Source organism: Onychostruthus taczanowskii, unplaced genomic scaffold, assembly GCF_017590055.1.
Source record: "Onychostruthus taczanowskii isolate IOZ18803 unplaced genomic scaffold, ASM1759005v1 scaffold32, whole genome shotgun sequence".
Lineage (NCBI taxonomy): Eukaryota > Metazoa > Chordata > Aves > Passeriformes > Passeridae > Onychostruthus > Onychostruthus taczanowskii.
This window is the reverse complement of record NW_024500572.1, coordinates 5589450-5615168: the sequence shown is the minus strand read 5'-3', so window position 1 is coordinate 5615168 and position 25719 is coordinate 5589450. Positions and strand designations below refer to the sequence as shown.

The following is a 25719-nucleotide window of genomic DNA, read 5'->3' as shown; positions in this document are numbered from 1 at the left end:
CTTCTGGTAGCAGAACCCTCTGCTTTCAGCAAGATTTTCTGTCTAAACTGAACAAAGTGTTAAGAAAAGACACAAATTCTGATCTGAACCATATTATTTTTATTCCCCCTCTCCTTAACAGCATTACTCTTGTAGTAGGACACATGAGAAAAAATTCCAACATACTCTGTGCAACCTGATGACCAGTTTATGGCAATAATCCTGGTTCTCCTCATTAGGTGCTTTTACTGGAAAATCCAGGTAAGGTCTGGAAATTCCCGGAATCAAAAAATGTACCATGGTCCACAGCTCCATCAATGTGTTATGCAAAGGAGTGTCTATCAGAAGCAAACGATGCTGGCTGTGAACAAAAGAAGGTTTTTAATCGACTGATTACTATGCCTTTATGTTTGTCAGAAGAATTGTGTAGAGAAAATAAAATTAAACCGAGGACAAATATATTTTCAATCTTGAATATACCACCGAATAGCTTCTTCATTGCAGAGTATCAGAACATACAAGGGAATCTGTCTAGGAGCACAGAATATCAGCAAAGAAGAATTACAGTGATATGATAGTGGGAACAAAAAGATCTCAAGCATTTCTCTGAATCCCGATTTTTTCAAATAAAAGCACTTTTCTACAGGTGCACATTGCTCAGGAATTTGAGCAGGCCAAGTCAAGAGGGTTTTTTTAATCAAGTTTTCTGTTAAGAAGAGAACTGTGTGACATAAAAAGAGAAAAACTCACTGCCAGCAGGAAATCAATTCTCTGCTCTGTACCTGCGGAGATTGAAAAGTGCCTCCCAGTGTTTCTCAGTCATATTCTTTATTTGCTGCATCTCATCTACTATTAAGTATTTCCATCGCATTTTCATGAATGCTGTGTGGCCCTTGAACAGCTGCTTGTAGGAAGTGATGCACACATTGAAGCTGTTGGGTTCTGTCCATTCCTATGGAAAAGGAAAGAAAGGATGAGACAGAAAAGGCAGAACACTCAAATATCTTACAATCAGCTACTTCTTCATTTGAAAAGATAAGTAAGACAGATATATACAGGCTAAATGTATAGGCAACAGTGTAAGAATTGCAAAATACAGCACCTGTCTTTTTGCCCTAAGTTCTCTTTGGCTCCCAAAGTAGAGAAGTATTTTCAACCCTGGGCACCAGCGTTTCAATTCCAGCTCCCACTTCAATATGTTACAGCTCCGGACTACAACAAGGTGAGGGCCCCAGTTCCCTACAGAAGGGGAAACACAGCAGTAAACACTGGAAAGAGACTCCTTACAATGCATGTGGCTTATATTCTCCCTTGGTTTTTTAAGTGCATTGCATTAAATTAATCATTAAAAGTGAGATCAAATAACAATAAACAGAGGCATTTTAATTACTAATCTACTCCTGGTCATTAAACAATTTGTAAGGTTTTCTGTACTGGTAAGAACTTAGAAGTACTCAGAAGACTCTCTAGAGGGTAGTAGGTTGATCAGACACTTACTTGACTAGATAACACCCTTATGTCACAAAATACCAGGAAGTTACTCTGACACAATCTCACTCCTATTATTAACTAAAGTCTGATACAGTTCAGTAGGGGAAAAGAAGTGACCCTAGGCTACAATTCACAAAAATAATGCTGGCACAGTACCTGTCTAAAACTGTTAGCCAAATGAACTTACCTTCATTACAAGCCAAATGGGCAAAAAAGGCAATAATTTGCACAGTTTTTCCAAGCCCTGCCTCATCTGCCAGGATGCCATTGAGATTCTTCCTGTACAGCTTTGCCAGCCAATCCAGCCCAATCTTCTGATATTCTCTGAGAGACCCATACAATAGTGATGGAGTGTTGTATTTTACCTGTAATGTGAATAATTTGATATTCCTTCCTGAGTTAAATTCACTGAGCATGGCATAAAGCATAAACATTCTACAGATAACTCAAAAAAAAAATCAATTACTTGCTAAAAGCTACAAAATAATGAAGAAAAAATCGGTTTTTATGTAAACATCAGCACACAGAGTAGCAGAAAATAGGGATTCTTACTGCTGTTGTTATCCTGGAGCTGCCTTTAGGTAACAACATCTCTGCTGCAGCAGCAACTTCTGCTATGTCTCGCATGTGCTTCTTGGGAGGACTTGATCTGTCCATGCCCTTGTACTGGTCAATGCTGAGAAGGGAGTCTATGAGGACAACTTCTTTCTGGGGACTTTCCCTATCAGACATGTGGTCTTCCATTTCTAGGAGAGAGAGAAAAATTACAGTGGTATCTAAAATAAACTTCAGTAGCAGTTACACAAAGGAACTGAGATCACAAGGATTCCAACATGGGTCTAAAGGAGGCAGCTAACTTTTAAAAGCATTTCTATGATTTTCAAGCTAGTTCAGGTAAAATGCAAACAGCCTAAGCTCAGGCTATTTGTCTAGCTAGGCTAACATGGTATAATTATAGCTACTTATGAAGTGTGCTGTTTAATTCAGTGTAGAGAGGCTTTTCTATGGCTCAGTACTGTTCTTGAAAATCTCACACATCTTCCCTTCTGGACAGGCAAACACTGCCCTCTTTACACAAACTGAGAAATTTTAAATGTGATTCACTCAAGATGTGTTTTCCCTTAGAACAAAATGTCTTTTCACAGAGTCCTGAAGAGCCAAGCAACTTATTTCACCTTGTAAATCAGCACAACTACTTCTAAACACAGAGTAATTTACCTTCCTCACTGCTCTCCTCTTCACTGTCAGGCTTTGGCTGGGGCCAGTGAAAATTTTCTGCAAAGGCACCTTCGTACATCTTCACCAATTCTTCCAGAGGCAATTCAGCTGAAGATCATTAAAGGATGGATGTTTAAAAATACCAAATAAAAATACCAAACTTGGAACTACAGATACTATTAATTATAATCTCACTACATTCTTCACAATTGTATAAAGCCAGTTCTCTAATCAGAAGTTAACTTCAGAGGTAATTATTAAGTGAATGATGGCATTCTTTATTTAATAACCTTGATTACAGAGAACATTTGGCACTACACCAAGCAGTCTGCTCTCATACCCTGGTTTTTACTGCATTACAAAGACACCCAATAGCCCTCAGTAAACCCCCATTTGGGAAGGTAGGGGCAGCAAATCCAGATGAATGGTTGGAAGACAATTCAAGACTTCAAAAGTTTCAAAACTGAGCTGTAACTCCAGGATCCCTTGTCTGAGCTGTTAAAGCAGGAATGTACATGCTGGCAGCAGCCAATCAATCAGCAAACATTCTCATTAGGAACCTGGCTGACTGGCCAAGGCTTATAATCCCTCCAACTGGCCAGTTCAGTGCAGCCACCAAGCTGCCAAACAGACCAAACAAACAGATCTGGAAACGGCGTGTTCATCGCCAGGCACGCTCAGCCTAATGGGCAGCCTGCCTCCAAAAATCCGCTGTTACCAGGCTAAGTGGCACATCTCTGTGGGCTACTTTGCACACATCAAACTCAGCATAGCAATTACACTGCTAATGAGAGAGAGCTGCTAGCCAGAGCACTGTCCCTAAAAGCACCTTATCTTCAAATATTTATACCCACCCCCCTCCAAGATCAGCACTTAAGTGCCCTTTTGGACCTACCAAGTCAGTGACAAAACCCTTCTGGGATATTCAAGACAGCTGATAAAATGTCCATGTTCAATCTGGTACAAACCTGATGTTAAGTGTTTATCATGCACTCCTAGAACTTGGGTTGAGTCTTGGTGTAAGGTTTTAATGCAGTGCATCACTAGAGAACTACTTTTTCTCAAGCCACCTTGTGTGGTAACTAAGACTGCTTTATAAAGTGCAAATGTCCATCATCACCCCATAAATTGCTGCAGCTTTCCAAACAGAAAAAACTAAACACAGACTACACAGGACTGAGCATCTGAATGCAGTCTCCCACCTCTAATCCTCTTTACAAATATAACAAGTGTGTGTTTCCAGCTGTTGTTTCAGAGCCCAGCCCAGAGAAGGACCAAGCCACGTGCCTACCTTCTTTGGCTAGATTAGACAATTCAGTTTGATGGTTTATGTTTCCCTCTTTAGCTTCTTGTTCTTCAATTGTTTCTTCTTCATCTTCAACTACAAGAAAACAAATGCACATCTTGGGTTAAAATTATAAAATAATTCAGGAGACTTGTAATTCTACACCCCTGAAGTGAACAAGCAGAAAATATTCTAAGTCTGTAGAATATTCTAAGTTTGCAGGATTTAAAAATAATTAAATATATATGGAAAACAAGATAATCTGAAAGCAACTATATGCAGTATTTAAAAGATAAATGAACAGGAGAGAAGCACTCCTGCCTCAGGACAGAAGGCAGTTAAGTGTTGATTGACAATATTCACCACAGGTTGTTCTGAAGCTTTGAACAGGAGAGTTCCTTTGTCAGGAACATGACAGAGTAGTCACCAACAAGAAAGAACCCAAAGCAGATGGGTATCTCAGTCTAAAATCCTCAAAAGAACTTCAAGACCATTAGTAAGGCCTGACAAATGAACTAAGGAGGACAGAAAGAATTAAAATCCACCAACAATGATAGCAGTACCATTTCAAGGAAAATGTTATTTTCAAATTTTCACTAGAGCACTTTTAGGGATAATTTACTATTTCATTGACTATCTAATCTTTCTAAGAAATAGATGAAGGTTGGTATTTGGTTCATGAAGAGCACTGCACCCACACAGTAACAGACTGAAAACCTGTGGGTTTAATATTCAAATTCTGTGCTATGTTATGGATGCAAAATTTTGGGAAGTGACTTACCTTCCTCATCAGTCAAAGATGTGCTTGCCTTTCTTTTTCTTCCAGATGATGAACCCCCCTAGCATTAAATAATTGTAATATTTAAAATCAGAGAAAACAAAAGATAAGCAGGGGGCTTTGTTTGTTTTTTAAAGACAACAAAACATGCCTTGCAGTCCCAAAAGCATTTGCTGATAGACACTTAATATCTATTAGCACTTCCCTGGTCATGCAAAAACAGAAACTCTAATTCTGAACTGATGGGAGCGCGCAGTCTGCCCTTCCACTGCTCATGGGTCAAATTATTCAGGTCCAGCTGTGGTATAGAACTTTTATCCAGGCTGGCTCAAGGACTAAATTTTTTCACCAGTCAATAAAAAAGGGATATGGCACAGGCCTGTAATTGTCTCAGCTGTCCAGTGCACTCTGTAGAATTGTTTAGCCTGTGCCAATTAACTCTCACAGCCACTGCTGGGCCACAGTTTGGCTGATAACACATGCTAAGGCTTGTTCCTAGCAGGAAATTCAGATGCAGGCAGATTTCAGCACATGGGCATCAGCTGTGCCACAACAGATGGCTCAGGGCCTCAGATCCCTTGTCCATTTTTTTCCAATTGCACAGACACAGCCAAGGAGTCCTTAGTACTATCTCCAGATGTGTTTAAAAAAAGGCTGGACATGGCACTTGGTGCTATAGTCTAGATTCTGAGTTGAGTTTTAGGACATAGGTTGGACTCTATGACCTTAGAGGTCTCTTCCAACCTCATTATTCTGTGATTCTGTGATTCATCCAGGGAAAAAGGTATCCAAGTTTCATTCAGTTTGATCCATTCTGTAACATACACCTGCAACTCTCAGCAGATAAATCTCTGCTGAACACCTGAAAACACATTTCATGCCTCACAAAGTCTACCCCTGGCTACTGTAGATGAAACTCCTGCCCAAGTCTGGCAATTAATTTGTACAGTTTTTTGGTCTTCAATCTCAGAATGAATGATTCACAGCCACAAAAGACATGTACCAACCACAATCTACTTCCCTTCCTAACCAGAAAAATTATACTTGTGCTTGTGACTGAATGTTTATTTGTCAGTGAAATCTTATCATCACCATATATTTTTTTTAAAAATCACCTTTATCAAAATTTTTAACATATGTAGTCACATTTAAACTAATTTGATGGCTTTTTCAAAAAACAAAGACTCACCATTTCACTTTCTTTTTCCAAATAAAAGTCTTCTTTTGCATCCTTACCTGGAAAATTATTATACTTGATGTATGTATTCATCACTTAGCAATTTTACATTTCTTGCATGAACTTTTAAATGTATTCAAAGGAAAACACAAGAAGTATTAACAAAATCTAACACAAAAACATAAAAACCCTTAACTCATTATTCAGATCTATTCACAACCTATTATTAGCAACTCACAATTTTATCAACAAGATTAACCTGCACTGAGTGATATTATATAAAACAATATCATCAGAATTCAGACTATATTTCTTATTAAATGGAATACAATTACCTTTCCTTGAAAATCTCTTTAGATTCAAAGCTTTTTTCCTTTTCTCTTGAAATTCAATTTGCAGTTTAATTTCAACAACCTGAAATGTAAAGCAAGTCTAATATATCACTTTTATTTCACAAATAAACTCCTTTAGATGAAAAAGCCACCACAAACTGCATGAAAATTAGTGAGTGGGTACTTTACCTGCTCAATGTTAGACCAGAAATACTCTATTTCTCTAGCAATGGATGCTGCAATCCTCCTCAGTTTGTTCTGTTCTTCCCTTTTAGCTCGCTCTTCATTAAGTTTCTTTTCTTCATGGTAACGAGCCACAGTTCTTACCATCTAAAATACCATGAAATACTGAATTAGGTTACCTCAAAATACATATCATTGCATTTCTTAAGATTATAGTGGTTATCAGCAGCCAGATGTTGACCATAGCTTTACACACATAGCACTTACCTCCAATATTTCTAATTCTTACCATGCCAGTAAAGCAATAGCCATGAAACTCAAAGAAAAAAAAAATATACAACTATAACTAAGGTCAAGTAGGAAACTCTTAATTCACTCTCTGAATACAAAAATTAGAAAAAATTCCACTGAAATTAGCAGCAAACACACAAAAGAAAACTTTTTTTCAGACAGCACATACGAAGTCACAGAAATCACACCACAAAATGTCAGAGACCAAAGCTAAAATGAGTTCAAAAAGAGTGTACATACATGAGTGAAAGATCAGTCAATGGCTGTTAAGACTGACTTGATTGCAACCTTTAGCTCAGGAGGTCCCTAAAACATTGACTTCCAGAAGTTTGAAGCAAAGTGCCAGGGGAAGGATCATTTCACATTTGCCCTTCCTGTTTCTCCTATTCTTAAAAACCTACCATTGGCCACAAATGGAAATCCAGATTTAAATTATATTCAAAATGCAGATATTTACTGTACAAAACAATACACTAATTTCAATATTTTACTTCTGAGCTTCCATCATTTCAGAATATACAGTAGAAAACAACATGGCAATTTAAACTAATGACCTTCAGTTGCTCTGTTCATTACCCTAAACTGTTTATAAATGTATCAAAAAAAAAAGATGCAACATTGCTGGTATCCATAGAAAACCTTTGTTTACTGTAGATTAACAGATTTTATATATTTCATCTCACACCATACAAATTTTCATTGCACTACTGTATTCCTACTGTGCTGCTCTCTACTCCTATGAAAACAATTCTTTACCATGTTTCCACTACTGTCTTTACTCTTATTTTTCTGTCAGATTAAGAAAAAATAACTAGACAGACAACCACACCCAATGGAACTTATTTACAAAATTCTGTATTTACTCTTTATTATTTGGAAATAACTAATTTGTGAGACAGGCATGACAACTTCAGTTTTTATTTAAATATAACCCAGTCAACATATTGAGTGGGCTCCTAAAAAAGCTATTTGATCTCCAGAGGAATAAAATCCACAAACTGTTATTTGCATCCACAATCTGTACAATTATCCAGTCTGTCTCAGGTGTTATATGCAAAACTGACAACAAAATTTCTCATTTGAGGAAGAAGTTAGTGCCTGATCTTTACTGTTATCTGTGACAAAAGATACCTCACAGCTTTGCTACCAAACTGAGTGATATCAACATTTATTGCTCTGAGTTATAAAATGGTTTTCAAGTACCTTCTTAGCAGTTGCCATCTTCCACTTTCTCTCCTGGGCAAAATCAGTTGCCATCCATTGCATTTCTTCCAGCAAATAATCCCAGTGGGATTTTGGTCTTGGAGCCTCTTGGAGTTTAGGCAGTCGCCTGGGGGACCATAAACCTTCCTTTCTCAGTTCTGCTATCCGCTGGTGGATTTGATTTTCCTAAAAAAGAAGTACAGAGACTTACAATGAAGCTGCAGAATACACCTGAAGTTGTAGAATCAGAGAAAAACAGTAATTGCTCCCACTTTATTAAATTAATTGACAGGAAAATAAAAGGTGTAAAAGCATCACACAGAATATATCTTACCAGCTTGACTTGCTCAGCCAGCTTGTCTTGAGAGTTTTCCTGTGGCAACACCGCTGCATTCTGAGCTGGACTTTGTGTTTTAGGTGCTGCTGCTGCTACTGCTAAGCCAGGAGGCTTGGATGCAATAGGAGACAGGGATTTGTTGGTTGCTGGAGAGGTCCTGTTTGTTTGCACTGGGTATGGAGAAGGCGGTGCTGTGCCTGGGATCGCTGCTGGAGCGATGGATGAGGTAGGTGGCAGTGGATTTGCTGCAAGACGCTGAGAACTCTGAGCAGGATCTGCAGATGGCCGTGTCAGAGTCACAGTCTGCCCAAGAAACACACTGGTTACTGATGAGTTGAGGATTCAATATTTAGTCTACACCAGAGCAGAACATAATGGAGACTTTAACTTAATAACAAATGTACACCTGTGTCACAATATGACATGAAATGAACGACACTCAAACGCTGAGATGTCTAAGGCAAAAAGGGTGCATTTATTTCTGGACTTCGATATTTATAGAATTCTAAAAGTGACCATGGATTGGAGGATGAAATTGCTACTTCTCCAACCACACTGGTCAAACTAACAGTTTATCAGTTTTCTCTTCTTCCAGAAAGGAATGCAAAACAATAATTATCTTCATGAAAAGTGCGTGAGAAACTCCATTACAAAAATGTAAACATCAGAAGGCTTAGAAGAACTTTAGAAGAACAAGGCGACACACCTGCATTTTTACAAGGAAAGGATTTAATTGTCCGGTGGAATTAAGAGATGAAGACAGCACTTTTAGGTTTTACCAGCCATGGAAACAAACACATGCCCACCCCACAACGCTCCCGTACCTGCTGCTGTATGGCAGCCTGCGGCTGCGACACCTGGCCCGGCGCCTGTCCTTGCACGTGGATCGCTGGTGGCACCTGCTGCTGCAGCGGCGCCGGAAGCGGGGCGGCCGTCAGGGGCACGCTTTGGGGCTGGATCTTCACCTGGATCTGCGGCTGGGCCGGAGGTTCCACCAGCTGAGGCTGCTGCTGGGGGAGCTGCAGGGTGGCGGGCAGCGACGCCATGGGGACGTTGGCGGGCTGCAGGCGCGCCGGCAGCTGCGGCGGCGGCGTGTGCAGGCTGGCCGCGTTCTGCACCGGAGGGCCCTTGGAGGGGTCGTACTGCTGCTGGCTCTGCTTCTGCCCCGTCAGCTGCACCGTCTGCGGAGTGGGAGGCATCCCACCTGCAGGGCAAGAGGAGACACGTGCAGGTGAGATTGAAACACTAAAACATCCGACGCTCTCTGTTGATTTAAGGAGGAAATCGACTGCGAATAGAGTGGTTTTGTTACTTACTTTGCCACAAGACACCATCACTTGAAAATACCACATCACAATCACAAAATAAATCACCATTACAATAAACAACGAAGTACTTCATGCACGGGACTGTAACTAAAATTTGGAGCACAGCAACTAAAAAAGAGCATGTCATTATAGGTCTTCTAAGTTTTGTATACTCAAAAAAAAAAAAAAAGACTGGTGAACTAATGGAATTTAACCTAAAATACCAGCATGAAGTCTAAATACTACTTAGTTCTTTCTAAGAACACATTCACTCTAACACATATTCTAAAGCTTGGAATGACTAATGAATAAAAATTTGTCATGATGTTTCAATTAGATGGTTTCCTTTTCATAAATCATTGGTTCAGTTCCAGAATTCTCAGATTGGCCATTTTGCATCAGCACCTGTGACGTTTTTCCATGCCCACATGCACCTTTGGAGCCCGTCACTCAGCTCCTTAAACAAACCAGGCATTGCATACCAAGTATTAATTTACATGGAGAAGTGTGTGGTGGGACTAGGATCTTGGCAGGCCGGAAGCCCAAGTTTCTAGTTCCATCACCAACATCTCCTTGTGAAATTAATGTGCAACTGGCATGTGGTGACACAGTACCTTGTGCCGTTGGCATTAGCTGTTGAAGAGGAACTCCTGAAGCCACACCCGGGTGCTGAAAAACCATCCCATGACGGCCCACTTCAATTCGTGGTCTCTTAGACGAATCTGTGATATTCAAATTCCATTTATGGCATGGTATAATGGAATGGGTTCAATTTCACAAAGCAAACTACTACACATGATTCCACCGTCAGCTCCGAAAGCTACAACTACTGTACATGTGTAGCATTTATGAAGAACATGCTCCAGGGGCAGAGTCCCTCTGACTTCAAGTTGGCCATCTCCAATCTTCTCAGCCAGAACAATCAACCTAACCATGTCTCCATGCCTGCCAAATCCAGGCCTATCTACTGGGAGTGGAGTGCACTCTTCCCACAGCACCAGTCACAGTAGACAGTCCTAAGGATCTGGTGATTCCCAAGGTGAGGCAAAAATGTATTTTTGAACAGTGGGCTCCAATCACTGTTTGGAAAAAAAAAAGAGGATAGAAGTGGAATTGTGCCTGTGGGACATACCTGCTGGTGCAAGGGCCTGCTGCTGTCTCTTAAAAGCTTCAATCTCTATGGTGCTCACAGTCCCCGTTGCTGGAGTCCCTGTATGCGTTTGCTACAGGGAAAAGAAAACAAATCACAGAAGTTCAATCTGCAGATGGTCTGACACCAGGAGAGAATTTACAAGCAGATCTAAGGAAGCCAGCACAGAAAAAGTCCTTCAGAACAGCTGTACAACAAAGGAAACAAGATTCATTCAGTATCTGCTATGAAGTTTTAGTTGTCCACAATGCACAAATACTCTTCATTGAGTTTAAATTTTACAGTGATGGATTTGTTTATATATAATGCACACCTACACATTGTTAAGTGATACCAAACTCAGGAAAATGGGATATGTAAAGCAAACCTGCCCAGTATTTTTTGTTACTTTTTTTTTAATTAATGGAAATTTTCATTAGTGTATTATATCTGTATGAAACATCACTAACACAAATTCATCTTCATGCTGAAAACAGCTTAAGCTTATTTGAGTGTCCAGTTCTCTCAGGATAGAGCTTTGTGAGAGTTACTGTCGAAATATTTTAGGAAAAAGCTAGGAAGATGGAATAAAGAACCTCAGCCAAGGTACACAAGTTCCCGTTCCAGTTTTCCAGATGCTGGACTTGTACCTGTTTGCACAGCTGGCAAAATGAGTCTCATGAATAAACTCAGTGAGGAGAAACAATATTGCCATAAGGGTAAGGTGACATCAGAGCTCACCAAAAACTACTATCCATTTTGTCTGAGGATAAACAGCACACAAGCTATGAATTAACAAGCCTGGAAGAGGACTACTGATATTGAGATGCAAAAGAAATCACTGGGCTCTGATTCAGCAAGCTGGAATTTAGCTTCAGTAAGATCACACAGTGCATTCAAACTTTATTTTTAAATCACTACATTTAATATCAGCAACGATGGCAAGAACCTATCCCAGAGAATCCTTTCAGCATCAAGCACAGGTGACAGGCTCATGTACAGGATTACTGAAGCAAACAAATATGGGTATATAACAATTTTCATGCTCCTTGGGCCCTCAGCATACTGGCAAGTACTTATTAATATCCATCAGTGTCTGTGCAAGTCCAATTCTTTTCAGTGAGTTTCCAAGTAATTTTTAACTTCTCCTCAATATTTGGCCATGCTGTGCCAAATATTCTACTATGAAACTTAATATGAGAAAAATAAGGTCTTAAAAGATACCATCAGAAAATACAAACACAGACTTTATGTATGGCAGTTTCTGCATCCTGGGAAATGAATTAATTTAGCACTCTAGTTCTCAAAGTGTACTTTTCTAATGGTGAGAGCCTTAAAGTTGAGTATAGTAACGGTTTGCAAATGTGAATTTTTTTTTATGACAACATAGAAAGATAGCAATTTCCCATAGTTTTTTTTTTTAATTTTATTCACACACTTTATTTTCTCCTCTGATTTTAAACAAAATTTTACCAATGTAAATTAAACCCACAGAGGTAAACACCAGTTTATATTGAAATAAATCACAGCAGTGACATTCTGCATCTTCAGTGCTTCACTGCATGCTATTAATAATCACAGCCAACCTCACCTACAATGACTGGGTTTCAAATGCTCCTTTTGAAGCTGAATATATCTCATGCCCCTCAGACTCAATCAATAGCTATGAATTAATAACACTCAATCTCTTTGCTGCTCTGAGGGCATTTGCAGCCACTCCAGCGATACAGCTACAGCCTTAAGATGTAAATTCTGGTTTTAAGTGTCTCTGACTCATATTCACAGTTCAGTGCTATTTCACACTCAATAGGGATTAAGTTTTCAAATATTTGTCTTGTCACAAGGTAGACATGCAGCATATTTCAGGTCCAACAGCCAGTGTCTGACAGAGCATCATATACCTGGGCATTTACAGAATTTTCAAAATAAGCAACAAGAATTGATTATGCAAATGCTACCAAATTGACTAACAAATTCATTTTATGACCCATTTGCATCAGAGGCTGCTGGGACATCTGTTTAAGAAATTATATTCTTCAAACTCCACATTAAATGACATTTATTTCACCTGCTCTTTCCCTCTGGATGACTGCATACTCACAGTTTCAGGCTGTTATCTCTACTTTAGGATTTTTGACTGACATTTTCTTAAGAATATGCCTCCCAGCTGTCTGCATTATCACCATGTAATTTAGGCCAGACTCTTCAGAGAGCAGACATGTCTTCATAAATTGCAGTCACATACCAATAATATTAGACTAAAACTGTCCCAACTTTAATTAAAATAATGTAGTTGTCCCAAGGTCATGATTATGCAGCATGCACACAATAATCACTCTGAGCACTGCACTTCTACACTGGGATTTGAATGGTGATGCTGATTGGGACACATAATTTCTCCATAAACAGTTGCAAAGAGCAAGACTGATGGAAAGAAATGCCACTTTCTGTTAGCAGTTTGTGGTAAAAGGTCAGTACCACACAGAGAGTTTTGTGCATTTTTAGCATGAACCAGTTTCCCTGAAACTGCATGCTACAATACCTTCAAAAGTATCACCACTGCTGCAGCTACAGCTTGGTGGTAACCCTAATAACTACAATAAATAACCTGATATAATGTTAGTTATTTTAAACAGCTTAAATGAAGCCTGACTACCTAAGGAGACTTCCAAGATATGCCAGTACTGGCCCTAAGGAAGAGCTCTCAGTGCAATCCCCTTTGCTGCACAACTCCTTTGTACAATATCACAGGGAACATCCCATTTGTTACACACAGGAACACAACCCATCCTGTATTTCATTTCACTTTCTGTTTCCAAAGCCCAGATAAAGGCAGAACACCTGTACAGCTGCTGTGGTACAGCAGAGTAATTCACCCTGCAACACCTGCTAAGCATATCACTGAGCTAAAAGGTAAATAATTTAGTTGCAGATGGAATTAGGGTCTATTACTTCTCGGGGTATGTACGCAGTGATGTCTGGGTAACAGAGTTGAAGGCAGCTGCATAAAACCACACCAAACTGAAAAGGTTCATCACTGATCCACAAACATTTTAACTGATTATCACATTTATTTCTTGGCTTTCTCCAGCATTCCTCATGAAAAAAAGAAAAAAATTGTTAAAAAGGACTTTTTGAATAAAAATAAGCACTTCTGTTTCTTCTTCCCAAAATTTATGGTAGAGCTAATGGAAAGCAGTTAATTATTTAAAACAAATTGGGTCAGAGGATTAGTATATTGTTTAACACATCTCAGGGAAGGCAAATCCAAAACCTTCTGCAGCCACACTCAAAACCTTTAATACATAAGGGGAAGAAAAAAAAGAAAAGAATTTTAGAAGAAATCCACAATTACAATGCCACAGACAAAGAATCCATATCATCACTACGCAGAATGCACAAATGAACCAAATGCATTAGGGATACAAAAGACAAACAAACCAAAGTGAAAACATTCAAGCTGAAAGTTAATGCAATAAGCCAGCAACCTGGAGACAAAGCTTTAACTTCCTCAAGGCTTCTACTGATGCATTTGAAGACTGAAGAGGTTTTTTGGTTTTGTTTAGATGATAAGGGATGGGCTCTTGGGAAAATTCTAATTCATCTAAGAAATATCAAATCTGAATGAAGAAAAAAAATCTGGGATGAAACTACATTTTAGAACCATTGAAAAGTACCTGAAATGGTTGCTGCTGGGATGAAAAAGCAGCAGAAACATTTGGAGGAAGCTGGGTTGCTATAGCGACAGGAGTACCAGTCTGCCCATCCTTTCCTGTCACAACCTTTACCTGAGAGAAATATTTTGGGAAAAAAAAAAAAAGAAGGGAGAATCATTTTCTTTTTAGAAGTTTTTCTTTTTTTTCAACTGTTCAACACACTCCTTTGGTACTGATGGCACCTCACTGAAGAGGGGATAATAACTAAACCACCACCAGTACAGCTTGTTTCGAGCACAGCCCATTTTTAGAGTTCTGTCTTACTTTTAATAGCAGAACAGAGCACAGCCTTGACTGTTTATTGTGACTTCTTGTCACTGGAAACGTTTTCTTAAATCCAGTTAACATAAAAGTGTGTTTTAAATTGAATGATTGCTGCTGCTAACGGACAACAAATTAGCATGACAGACAGTTTGAACGTAAGAGAGCTTCAACATTTATTTAAGCAATGAGCACAGCCACCACTCACTCTCCCCTCGAATTCCCAAAGAAATCAACCTTCCAGGCAAGGGATGAAGCGCGTTGCTTTAGCAGAAAGTGATAAAGAGGGGAGGGGGAAATAAAACAGGAGACGACAACAAAATACAAAGAAAGAACATACTCAAAAGATGTCTTAATCTTTCAGGATTCATCACTTGAAAACACATAAAGACTTTTGCTGTTGCACTTTGCAAAATTCTCCAGCAGTTACAGGGACAAGAAGCTTCCACAAACAAAAGAGGATCCACCACGAGAAGGCAGTGAAGTACAGCAAATTCTCAACCCGAAACACCACAGGGCAGAGCCTCAACTCATTTAAAGTGTAGCAGCACCACTGACTTCAAGGAGCCTGTACCATTTACACCCACTAAAGATCCCTCAAAGTGTGCAAATGGTAGTTAAAAATACCTGGTTATTTCAGCTGACAAACACGCAACCCAACAAGAACACCTAAACAATTTGACAAAACACAAACCAGGTGAAAAAAAAATACTGAATATCCATTGTCAATAAATTACAGTAACAGGCTAGCTTTTAAGTTACTATATAATGATTCCTTCACAAATGTCACAAGCAGAAATAGATTTTCACAAGCAGAAATTCCTAATTAAGAAGCTTATACAACAAAGTACTGAACAAATTAAACTTCAGCCGTTATTCTGTTAAAATTTCCCACAAATTCCAACTGAAGGTATGATTGCTAATGATTCATGCCTAAGTCATCAAATTTCAGTGAAGGCACTCATTTCCAAGGGGTATTCAAAGCAACACGAGGTTCTTTACATAATATTGGTTTTTCTACAAACTGCCAGCTACATAATTCACACATTTTAGAAGATATTTATGAGTGCCAAGAGGTGCAGGGGCATCAGTTCCATCTACCCTGCCGCAACCACTTGCCAAGTTGGCTTGTGGGCAGGCTCTGCACCAGACCAGTGCTCCAGCACCCACAGATGGGTACAAACATGCAGGAAAAGCTGCACAGCACCTGTTTGTGGCAAGCTTCTTTCAAGTTCTTTGCCATCAATAAGCAGTGAATTCAAGTTAGGAATTTAAACCTTTGCATAAGTAACAAAGTGAACTTGTCAGTGTCCAGTCTGTAAGTGCTGGGTGTTAATCCTTTAAACAGCAGCTCACACACAGAGCTCCAGGGCATCCTGAATAATGTAATACATGACTGTGGACCCTTACACGTTCTCCCTCACTAATCAGATTAATTCACATTTTTGTTGGGCTGCAACAACATTGAACTTCAGTAACATCTATGATTAGAAGTCACATGAGTCAGGTTAATCTCTTGTAATGCTTTTGCTCATTGTTTTTTGGTTTGTCCAGGTCTAGTTAAGTGAAATTCAAACTATGATTCCTAGTCATAACCATTCTGAGAGCTTAAAACCATTTCCTTTACTTGTGTAAAACTTTACTTGTGTGCAGCTAGGACAGTTAAAGCTCCCTCTCTATGCTTTCATTTTAAATCCAAAAATCTAACAGCACACTCAAACCAGCCCATGGAATCACACTACCCAGCAGAACTGCATTCTTTCAGGTCAACTATTTTATGAAAAACTGCCACACTTCACTAAGCAAAAATGATTTTTCATGTCCTGTCCCATTCTTTAATACTTCACAATCCCAGTGCTACAACTTCATCTATGATTTTATTCCAGTAAAGTTTCTTACCTCATCATTGATGACCTCAGATTGTTCTTCCTCTTCTTCCTCCTCCAGGTCCAAGTCATTTTGCCTCAGGTATGCTTGCAGTGGAACACAATGTTTCTTCTTAAAAGCTAAAAAGTCCATCATATTCCCTTGAAGATGTTGCAGGAAAAACAGTTCAATCAAACATTCCTTAAAAGTTTCCTTAAGAATTTCCATCTGCTTGTGGTGATGATCCAAACATAGTTTTCTCATTTGAGCAGTTTCTTGGTTGGCAGGAGGAATCTCCTCCAACTTTTTGGGCTGTTTTTTCACTGCTGTGTTAGCTGTAGGAGTGAGAGGAAGACTCGACAGCCCCTGTGGCACAGTGGCCCGTGAAGGACTTGTGGGAGGAGGAGGTGATGTCATTCCAAACGCACTCGGTCCTCCAACCCCTGCTATCAATCCACCAGAAGTCCTGTCAAATCCAAGGGGTCTACTCAGCTGCTGCCCTTGAAGCACTTGCTGCTGCTGTTGCATTAGCTGCCCCTGGATAATATTGCTGATTTGGGGTGGCAAGCTGGTCGTTGTGATGTGGCCCGGGCTAGTCAAAGATTGCATATTTGCCCCGCTGGCCACGGGGCTCTGAGGGCCGAGGTGGTGGATGGTGCCCCCAGACTGCGAGTGAGGCTGCGAAAGCCTGCGCTCCCTCACCGTGGCAGGCGGCCCGGACGATGGAAGCTGCACTTGTGCAGCAGCTCCTTGAGCAATCTGCGCAATCCCCGGTCCTTCCTGGTACACGAAGTGTCCGCCGTTGGAAGGACTCAGGCTGATCTGTCTCACCAGCACGCTGGCATCCACAAACCCTCTGGTGGGGCTCTGGCTGCACATGCCCAGGCCAGCCCCGGGAGTGCCGGCCCGGACGCTGGGCAGCGCCTGCACCGGCACCGGGTTGGGCTGCGTGGGGCTCTGGGACTGCACTTGCTGGGGCAGCGGAGAGGTGACCTGGATGTACGAGGGGGATCCATGCTCAAAGCGCCTCTGCTGGGGGCTGAACTGAAAGCTCGGGGACGTCGGGTTTGGAAGCGGCAGCGGGGTGAGCGTGATCTGCTGGTTGCCCGAGGCCACCGGGCCCACGTTCTGCAGGGTGATGTTGACGTTCTGCCCGGCCACGGGGCTCCGGCTCATGATGAACTGCTGGATTTGGTAGCTGGGCGACTGCGGCGCCGAGGGACTCGCAGAAGGCGCGAAAGAGGCCGCGGGGGACTGGGGCAAATTTGCCTGTTGTTCTTCTCCCTCACTGCCCGTGAAGGACCTGGACCTCTGGAGCTGGCGCTGGGCATTCTGAGGACCATTGCCATGGTGCATTCTCACTGATCTAAGGTTTTACAGTATAGTCTAAAGAAATACACAAAAACAGACATTCAGGGAATGTAAAACTCTTCTGCAACTGAAACTATTTAGCTACAACTAGAAAGATTACCTTATAGTAAGAACTGTTATCCTGGCTTTGCAGCTACTTAAAATGTTTCAAATGATTCAAAACCCTCAGCACAACCAAATCTCACTTAGATCCCTCATAAATTTCTCTAGCTAATACTGCTATTGAATAGTCTTACAAATGTTTGTTCCCCTTAGCTAGGTAGAATGACTTCAAATAATAAAAAAAAAGAGTGAACAGGACTTTTTCCCTTGCTGTGGAACTTCAAGAAACAATGGTCTCCAGCATCAAAGGCATCTACTCTTTGTCATGTTCATTATTACCAATGTTTCAGTGCTTTTAACTCTTAATGCAAAGTTATTGTAAATGTAATTGCTAAAATGTATAGTCCATTGTTTCAACAGCAACTAAAAATAAGAAAATGGACAGATTATTCAACTTGATTGTTCTAGCTACTGAAGGCCAAGTCATCTTAATGTATACAAAACTACTGTACTCAATCCTTAACTGCCTGGTCTTTCCTTCAGAACACAAAGAGACAAAAATTAACCAAAACTGCATTTAATTTAAAATGCTGTTTATTGAGTCTAGCTACCCAGAAATCCCAAAACGTTCTGGTTTTGTGTTTCAATTACAGACAAACAAAAATTCCAATGACATGCACTGACAGGTAGATTCAAGGCTGGGAGTCACACAGAAATAGCAGCAAGAGAAAATGAAACCTGATGGTTGTTTTTTTTTTTTTTTTTCCCTTTCAAAATCTCTCCTTTGGGAGTCACACAGAAATAGCAGCAAGAGAAAATGAAACCTGATGGTTGTTTTTTTTTTTTTTTTTTTTTTTTTTTCCTTTCAAAATCTCTCCCCTCTTTTGAAAGCAACACTTTCACTTTTAGAATTTCAGGCCAAACATACAGAAACATGCTGCTACTCCTTTGTGTTCCTAACTCCAAGTTGGTCGCAGGCGGCAACAGGCAGCAGCACACCGGCACGGCAGCACCGCTGGAAGCGGCGGGATGCAGCGGGCGCTGCCGGCACTCCCGCTCCTCCGCTGCCCAGGCAGGGAGCACACCACAGCCCTCCGCTGCCCCGTCCTGCGCTGTCTGCAGCCATCTGCCCACGCCCTGGGGATGGAGATTCCACTCCGTGCCCCGGGAAAGAGGCGGCTGTCCGGGAAGATGGAGCAAAGTAGCGCCGTCACACACGTGCCAGCAGCGACAGGGGGCCGAGAGCGCGGGACCTCCCGTGCCGGGGGTACCGCGGAGCGCAGCCGGCACAGCGGCTCCTCCGGCCGGGTTCCGCCTCTCCCGCACCGGGGCTCACCCGGCGGGTCTCGATTGTCCCGCAGCGGGCTCATCCCGGCGGGTCTCGGCTCTCCGTACCGGGCTCATCCCGGCCGGTTTTGACTGTCCCCCATCGGGGTTCACCCGGCGGGTCTCGGCTTCCCGCACCGGGGCTCATCCCGGCGGGTCTCGGCTCTCCCACTCTTCGGAGCTCAAACCTGAGCGAACGAGCTCCGTAGAGCGGGAAGGGGAAAAAACTGCACTCCTTACAGGCCCCTTTTCCAAAAGATTTAACAATACTGCAATTCTTCGATGTATTGTGCTTATTTCACAGCGCCGACACCAAATAATTAAGATTCAAACGATACACCAACAACAAGGTCTTATTATTTTAATTACCCGCACCTCACTGCCACTTACGGCCCCAGTGAAAACACTTAATTAATTACAGGCCGACAGGGAGGTCCCGAAGCAGGGATCGCCTTTTGTGTGCGAGCAGCGCGCCGGGGCCGCCCGGCCGGGGGAGAAGCCCGGCCCCGCCGCCCTGCGCCGGCACCCGCGGGCCGCGCCGCGCCTGCGCCAGCGCCGCGCCTGCGCGCTCCGCGGGTCCTGTCGCGATAGGAACGGGCTCGGCGACAGCGCAGGAAAATGATATTTATTTAGCAGAGGCAGGGCAGCCTAAGCACCGAGCAATGGGTAGTTTCTGTCCGCGCACGGAGCGGGGCTGTCGCTGCTCTTCAAGACACGGAGTGAAAATCCACACTGGCAGCTGGCGGGGCTTGCACGGCCCAGGGCAGGAGAGACCTGGAGCGGGGCCAGCGGGGGAACAGCGGGGATGGAGGGCGGGAGCATCTCCGACGGGAAAAGGCGGAGCAGCCGGCGCTGCTCAGCTGGAGCTGAGAGGGGACCCCATCCCCTCTGTCAGGGAGCTCGGAGCACGGCCGGCTCTGCTCGGGGGTGCCAGGTTGCAGGACAAGAGACAAAGGGCGCTCACTGATGCTCAGGAGGGTCCACCGGGCATGAGGAAGGATTTGTGCTACATCAGATGGAGCTGTGCTGAAGCAATCAGGCTTTTCTTTACATCAGCACAGATTTGATTCTTGGACAGTAAACACTACTTAAGGCTAAAGATCATCACAGAGCCTTTGATAAGAAAAAGATCCCCGTGAAATACGTTCGTGCTTAAGAGAAAACAAATTCACCAATCAGACCACCAGTGATTTACTGTTAAATCTGAGAAAAATATTGACAGTAGAACTTAGAGAAATCTATATGAGGAACTTCTTTTTCTAGTACACATTGTCATCAACTCGAAGTGATTTATACAGATTTGAATACACTCAGAATTCTGGTCGTTGGCACAGGCTTGTCTAACACAAGGAGGATGACCACCTACATTCTGCAATAAATACAGAGTGAAAGCTTAGGTACCAAAAATACATAATCAAAAGTGTCCTGTCTCAAAATTCATAGTTACCAATAGTCTTGACTGGAGACAATTCATATCCTACCACTTAAAAGTTAAATAGCTCCCCTCTCTTATTTTTAACAAATTATACATCCAAGGTCATATTGTAATAACATTGGGGGAAATCACATTCCTAAGTGTATGGAAATGTAATAAATATAACCTATATTAGTTATACTGTTTACTAACATTTGCTTGTGCACCAAGCTATTCAAAATGCTAAAATCTAGTTATGTTTCTGCTCAGTAAACACTCTTGTAGTACTTTAATAGCAATGAGGAATTTAAAAAAAAAAAAAAAACTAACAAAAAAGACCCCAGAAGCCCCCAAGTCCTCACAATGCAAAGCAAGCTTCAACTTAAACTCTCCTTCCCCTCTGGACCCGTAATGGTTTTTATGTAACAATTTTGGCATTGCTTTGGGGAGTGATGAACATTGTTACAAGAGTTAACCACATCACTGATAGGATCCAAGCCCTCTAAGAAAAAATGCAAAAATGTTTAAGTCATCCTAAAATCAAGTTTAGAAAAGTCAGATTACAGATGTATTTGACACCTTTTGCTGCAGATGTTGCTTTTGATTGATTAAAACAATGTCAATAAAAGGGTAACATTATCATTGGAACAGGCCAATCTTTATTACAATTTATCAATATCGATATTATCAATATTTATTAGATATTGTTACCTTCTGATTTTCTATATGAGCTGACAGTTCAGGATTTCTACTCAATTTAACTGTAAACACATAACACTGGTTCCCAAACAAGCCTAGAAATAAATAAACCACTACCTTTTCAAAATTCTGTCTCAGATCTAGTAAAGCACTTACTTTTTATGTATCATTAAATGACTGCTCACATTTTTAATGTTACAGTACCTGAGATAAAAAGTCTGTTGAACAATCCCTTCCCTGAGCAGCCAGTTCTTGAATCATGTTTAATACTTTTTTTCAACAGCCTCTCTTCAATAGAATTACCACTTACAAGCCTGTAAAACAAAGAAACCCATCACATTCCCTGTGCTCTCAGCACATCCTTCCAAGACAAGAAACAGTCACTTGAGAGAAGCTTTCAAATACATCTCAGAACTGCAAAACCAGCATCTCATCACTGGATCTGAAACTCCGTGATAATCAAGAATGGCATTTGTTTATCAAGGGCTGAAAACACCCACATTTATTTTGGCTGTCCCAACACAGAAGTCCAGATGGTTTGTTAGATGAAAGTGGGAGGGAGAGACAGGAACAGAAGCAGCAGTGTGGGAAGGACATGATTTTCATTTTCCCCCTAGTTTGAAGGGAAGATGTAGGATATAATCTTTGAAGGCATCTTGAAAGATCAAGTTACTTAAACTACAAGGGTGACCTCAACCAAAAATGCTAGTTTCTCCCCAGATTATCTTCTCTCTACTTTTGATTTTAAAACATTGATTTCTTAGCATGAAATTCACCTGTATGTGTGGGTATCTCTGCCTCTTGCACTTTTGTCATGCCCATCTATGTGTCCATCAGTGTCATAGAAGACAACAGGAATCACATCTGTGTGACTGACACCTGTGGAGGGAGTGTGGGAAGACAGGATAGCACAGAAGGATCACTTGTCTTGGTTGAAGCTTTTTATGAATTCCTAAAATGGGGAAACAAGCAACTAAATTACAAATTGACATTAATATAGGATAAATCTCTAAACAAACTTTTTTTTAGCAGAGTCAGAAGATTGGAAAAATTGCTTTCTTATTACATCCCCTACCTACATTAAATGTGCAAATATTTCAAGTTATCTGACTGCCCACATTATAGATTTACACAGTTCATAATTAATCTGTCTACCATTAAAGCTATTAATTTATGATGCAGTCAGCCATATAAAATCTAGAGATCTATTACAAGTAATCACCTCATGTCCTGTGACTAAGCACACCTGACTGAGTTGTTATTCCTGTACATGCTCCATCATTTTTTTTCTCTATTGACTAAATCAAATCCCTTCTGTTGTGCTGCCTTGTGTTGCTTTAAGGCAAAGTATTCTTTTATGTTTTATACAGAATCTAACAGAAAGCATAATGATGCAATTTGGAATAAAAAAATAAGAAAAACTTCAATATATTGTTAATGTTTGCTCAAATTGTAGGCCCCAGAGGATACAGAGAATCTTACTGGGGAGGGAAAGGAGCATACTTTCAATTTATCCTCAGGCAATGCCAGGGCACTCCACGAAAAATAAAAGCCCCTGGAGTAAGGCTGAGGAACTGCCAACATAAAAATGCCAGCTACACTTAAAGTACTAACAATGTAAATAGCTACAGATAATGAAAGCAAAAGCAAATTAATCAAATGGCTATTGTGAAAAAAAAAAAACCCTGCATTTGAAGCACAAATTGCTCATAAACATAGGATAAGTAGTGGCATACTCCTTGGAAACACCCTAAATGCCTCATCAAATAGTAACATGACTGACATATTTCATATATAATTACATATTTGAGCTACAGCTATGTACATCATTTGCTTTAATAAGTAAGGACCTTATGTAAAGGAATCTTGCAAATGTCTTAGACTTCCCTTTAGCATTTTCCCTCCCCACCATGAGCATCTACTCACTATGAGCTTGAGGAAGAGATCCTCTTACCAGACAATGCCAGCTGTGAGCACCACTCTCACTAACTCACACACGTGAGGCAATGGAAATTCAGGAAAAGCTCCAGGAATGCTCAGCATTGCAATCATCTGTGTCAAAATCAGCACCTGCTGTCCCTTCTGCTTTCAGCTGCCAAAGCAGAACGACAGGAGCCCCCAGCTTGCCTGGTTATGAATGAGAACTGAGGGTTCTGCAGGTGACACTCACAACTGGAGACAGCCCCTGCACAGAGGTGTGACCCATGGGGGGTGTTTAATACCTGAATCATGCTGCACCATCTCTGCTCCAGGACTTTCATTCCATGGGTCCATGTGTAGGAAGGATTTTCTCCATACAAATATGGACGAGCAACAAATACAGCTGGGAACACACACAGGTCTCTATAAAACAAATGAAAACTTTATTATACTGATTTTTAACTGCTTGGGCTATTAACTACTCAAACCCAGTAATATTTGCAAAGATGTACAAAGCACCTGGCTAAAGGTAAAAGAAAGCAAATCAGGACATGTAGTTTTAAGTTGACATCAATAAAGTGAAGAAAAAACATGAAGAGGAAATTACCACTATCCATAAAGTTACCAAGAGAAGCTTACTACTGCTCCTACTTCTTTTTTTTTTTGTCAGCATTAACACAACAAATACAAGATATGTCAAAATAAAGTAGAATTGTTATATAACTAATAACAGTTGCCATGGAACTACTGAGAGTTTCAGGTCCTAGAATGATCCAAAATTATACATCTGAGATGCAAATAGGTTCAACATAGAGGAATGTAGTCTGCAAAAAGGATAAAACAAGGCGGCCTATTTATCATTTAGCATTTTACAGTATGTATATATGTTCACATAAATACCCTGTTTTGGAGGGTAGCACACACTCATCAAATCTGTGCAAAGAACTGCACATGATTTGTCTCAGTTACCTGGAAATAACATCCTTCAGGGCAATCTGCTGCTGTTTCAGTGTCAGAAAGGGTTCCTGCAATGGATCCTTAGAGTATGGAAGGCAATTTGCAAAGCCATCCCAGCACCATTTGTTAATCCTGGCAGAACATTGCTGAGAGATTTTTCTTTCACTGATCCCAGAGCAAGTTTCCAACAGGTCTCTGCCATACAGGGGGTTCTGGAAATATGACACTCATTCCAGAAGAATATTTTGTCCAGGTGTTCCTTCAGTTGTCTCTTTCTTCTGGAATACCCTTTAAATTCAAAATTCTTCTCTGAATCTATTGTAACCAGATGAAGGTTATGCAAAAAACAAACTTGAAAAAAAAGGATAATATAGCTCATGCAAGAGTTCTATGAATGGCGAAGAGCAGGAGAAAAGCTGACACTTGTGACACAAGGACAAATGTTAGCTTTGGTATTGCAATGAAAAATAAATCTGCTTTTCTACTTTATGCCTACTGGCAAAAATATTATTTTTAGTCAGTAATCTGAGCTGAAAGAGGTACCCAGCTGAAGAGCATATGGCAGGAGGGATTCTGCTTCTCTCAACACACAGAAGAAACACACTATACTGTAAAATTCAAGTACACCAAATGTCTGATGCTCCAGTCCTCTCTGAAGGATTACATGGAAGGGGAATAACAGAACTCCCATATCCCTTAGTCATCTTTGGGGTCTGGAGACAGCAAGAGAACTCCCCAGAAGATGCTAATTAGGGTCAAACTTCTTAATGGAGCAAAGCTTTAACCACGGGTATAGTTTCAAAAACACTGCAATTGTAAGAGCTGAGTTCACAGTAACTGTTTTGTGTATGATATTTCCAGGAAACCAAAGATGTCTGAACAGAAAAAGCATGAGTTCTTCTTCTGTTTTACATATATACTTCAGCTATCACTTCCAAGTCCTTAACTTCATTAATTGCCAATGCTCTCTTCTGGCAGAACAGCCTAAGAACACAAGGGACATCCTCCCTGTCACCTGTCACAGCCACATGTCACACAAGCTGTCTTGGGCTTCACTGACCACACTCTTCTCATATCAGGCTAATTTCTTTGTAAGATTTAACTCTACATTGCTCTACAGCAGAATTACATTTGCTCCAAGACTCAAAACCGAACCCTCCTAACTTCTCTTCTGAGGGAAGAATCAGGAGCAAAAATCAAATAAGCTCAAAATTTAACTGAGCATTTTTTTCTCCCTCTGTCCTTCCCTCCCCCCCAAAAAAATCTTTAAGTGTTTTGTAAGCACATCTAAAAATTAACTAGAAGGAGAAGATGTAATTATGCTGCTCAGGAAACTCTATTTCAGAAGTAATTTTCAGTGTTTGATCAAAACCACAAGTGACTTCAACTCTTGAGTGTGGCCAGAAAGATCAAAACTGAGCTTTCATAAATGAAAAG

At 40.9% G+C, this 25719-nt stretch overlaps 1 protein-coding gene and 1 non-coding gene across 2 annotated transcripts in view; both read right to left on the bottom strand.

Annotated features, from left to right (window-relative positions):
• The window catches only part of EP400 (E1A binding protein p400), a 56691-nt gene that overhangs the window by 27158 nt on the left and 3814 nt on the right, over positions 1 to 25719 (bottom strand). Inside the window, exons 4-24 of the mRNA XM_041410410.1 lie at positions 24295 to 24570; positions 23628 to 23748; positions 22182 to 22357; positions 21610 to 21719; positions 16587 to 17939; positions 10714 to 10804; positions 10196 to 10303; positions 9099 to 9478; positions 8272 to 8577; positions 7938 to 8123; positions 6450 to 6590; positions 6264 to 6342; positions 5941 to 5987; positions 4755 to 4812; positions 3980 to 4069; positions 2689 to 2796; positions 2023 to 2216; positions 1658 to 1835; positions 1082 to 1218; positions 762 to 931; positions 166 to 340 (exon numbers count right to left, since the gene is read on the bottom strand). Coding sequence (XP_041266344.1) covers positions 166 to 340; positions 762 to 931; positions 1082 to 1218; positions 1658 to 1835; positions 2023 to 2216; positions 2689 to 2796; positions 3980 to 4069; positions 4755 to 4812; positions 5941 to 5987; positions 6264 to 6342; positions 6450 to 6590; positions 7938 to 8123; positions 8272 to 8577; positions 9099 to 9478; positions 10196 to 10303; positions 10714 to 10804; positions 16587 to 17909 — 3771 coding nt within the window. The 5' untranslated portion in view covers positions 17910 to 17939; positions 21610 to 21719; positions 22182 to 22357; positions 23628 to 23748; positions 24295 to 24570. The remainder of the gene's footprint in view (positions 1 to 165; positions 341 to 761; positions 932 to 1081; positions 1219 to 1657; positions 1836 to 2022; positions 2217 to 2688; positions 2797 to 3979; positions 4070 to 4754; positions 4813 to 5940; positions 5988 to 6263; positions 6343 to 6449; positions 6591 to 7937; positions 8124 to 8271; positions 8578 to 9098; positions 9479 to 10195; positions 10304 to 10713; positions 10805 to 16586; positions 17940 to 21609; positions 21720 to 22181; positions 22358 to 23627; positions 23749 to 24294; positions 24571 to 25719) is intronic.
• Positions 22842 to 22980, bottom strand: LOC121339029. Its single transcript, XR_005953116.1, has one exon. It is a non-coding gene; the product is annotated as a small nucleolar RNA SNORA49 (small nucleolar RNA).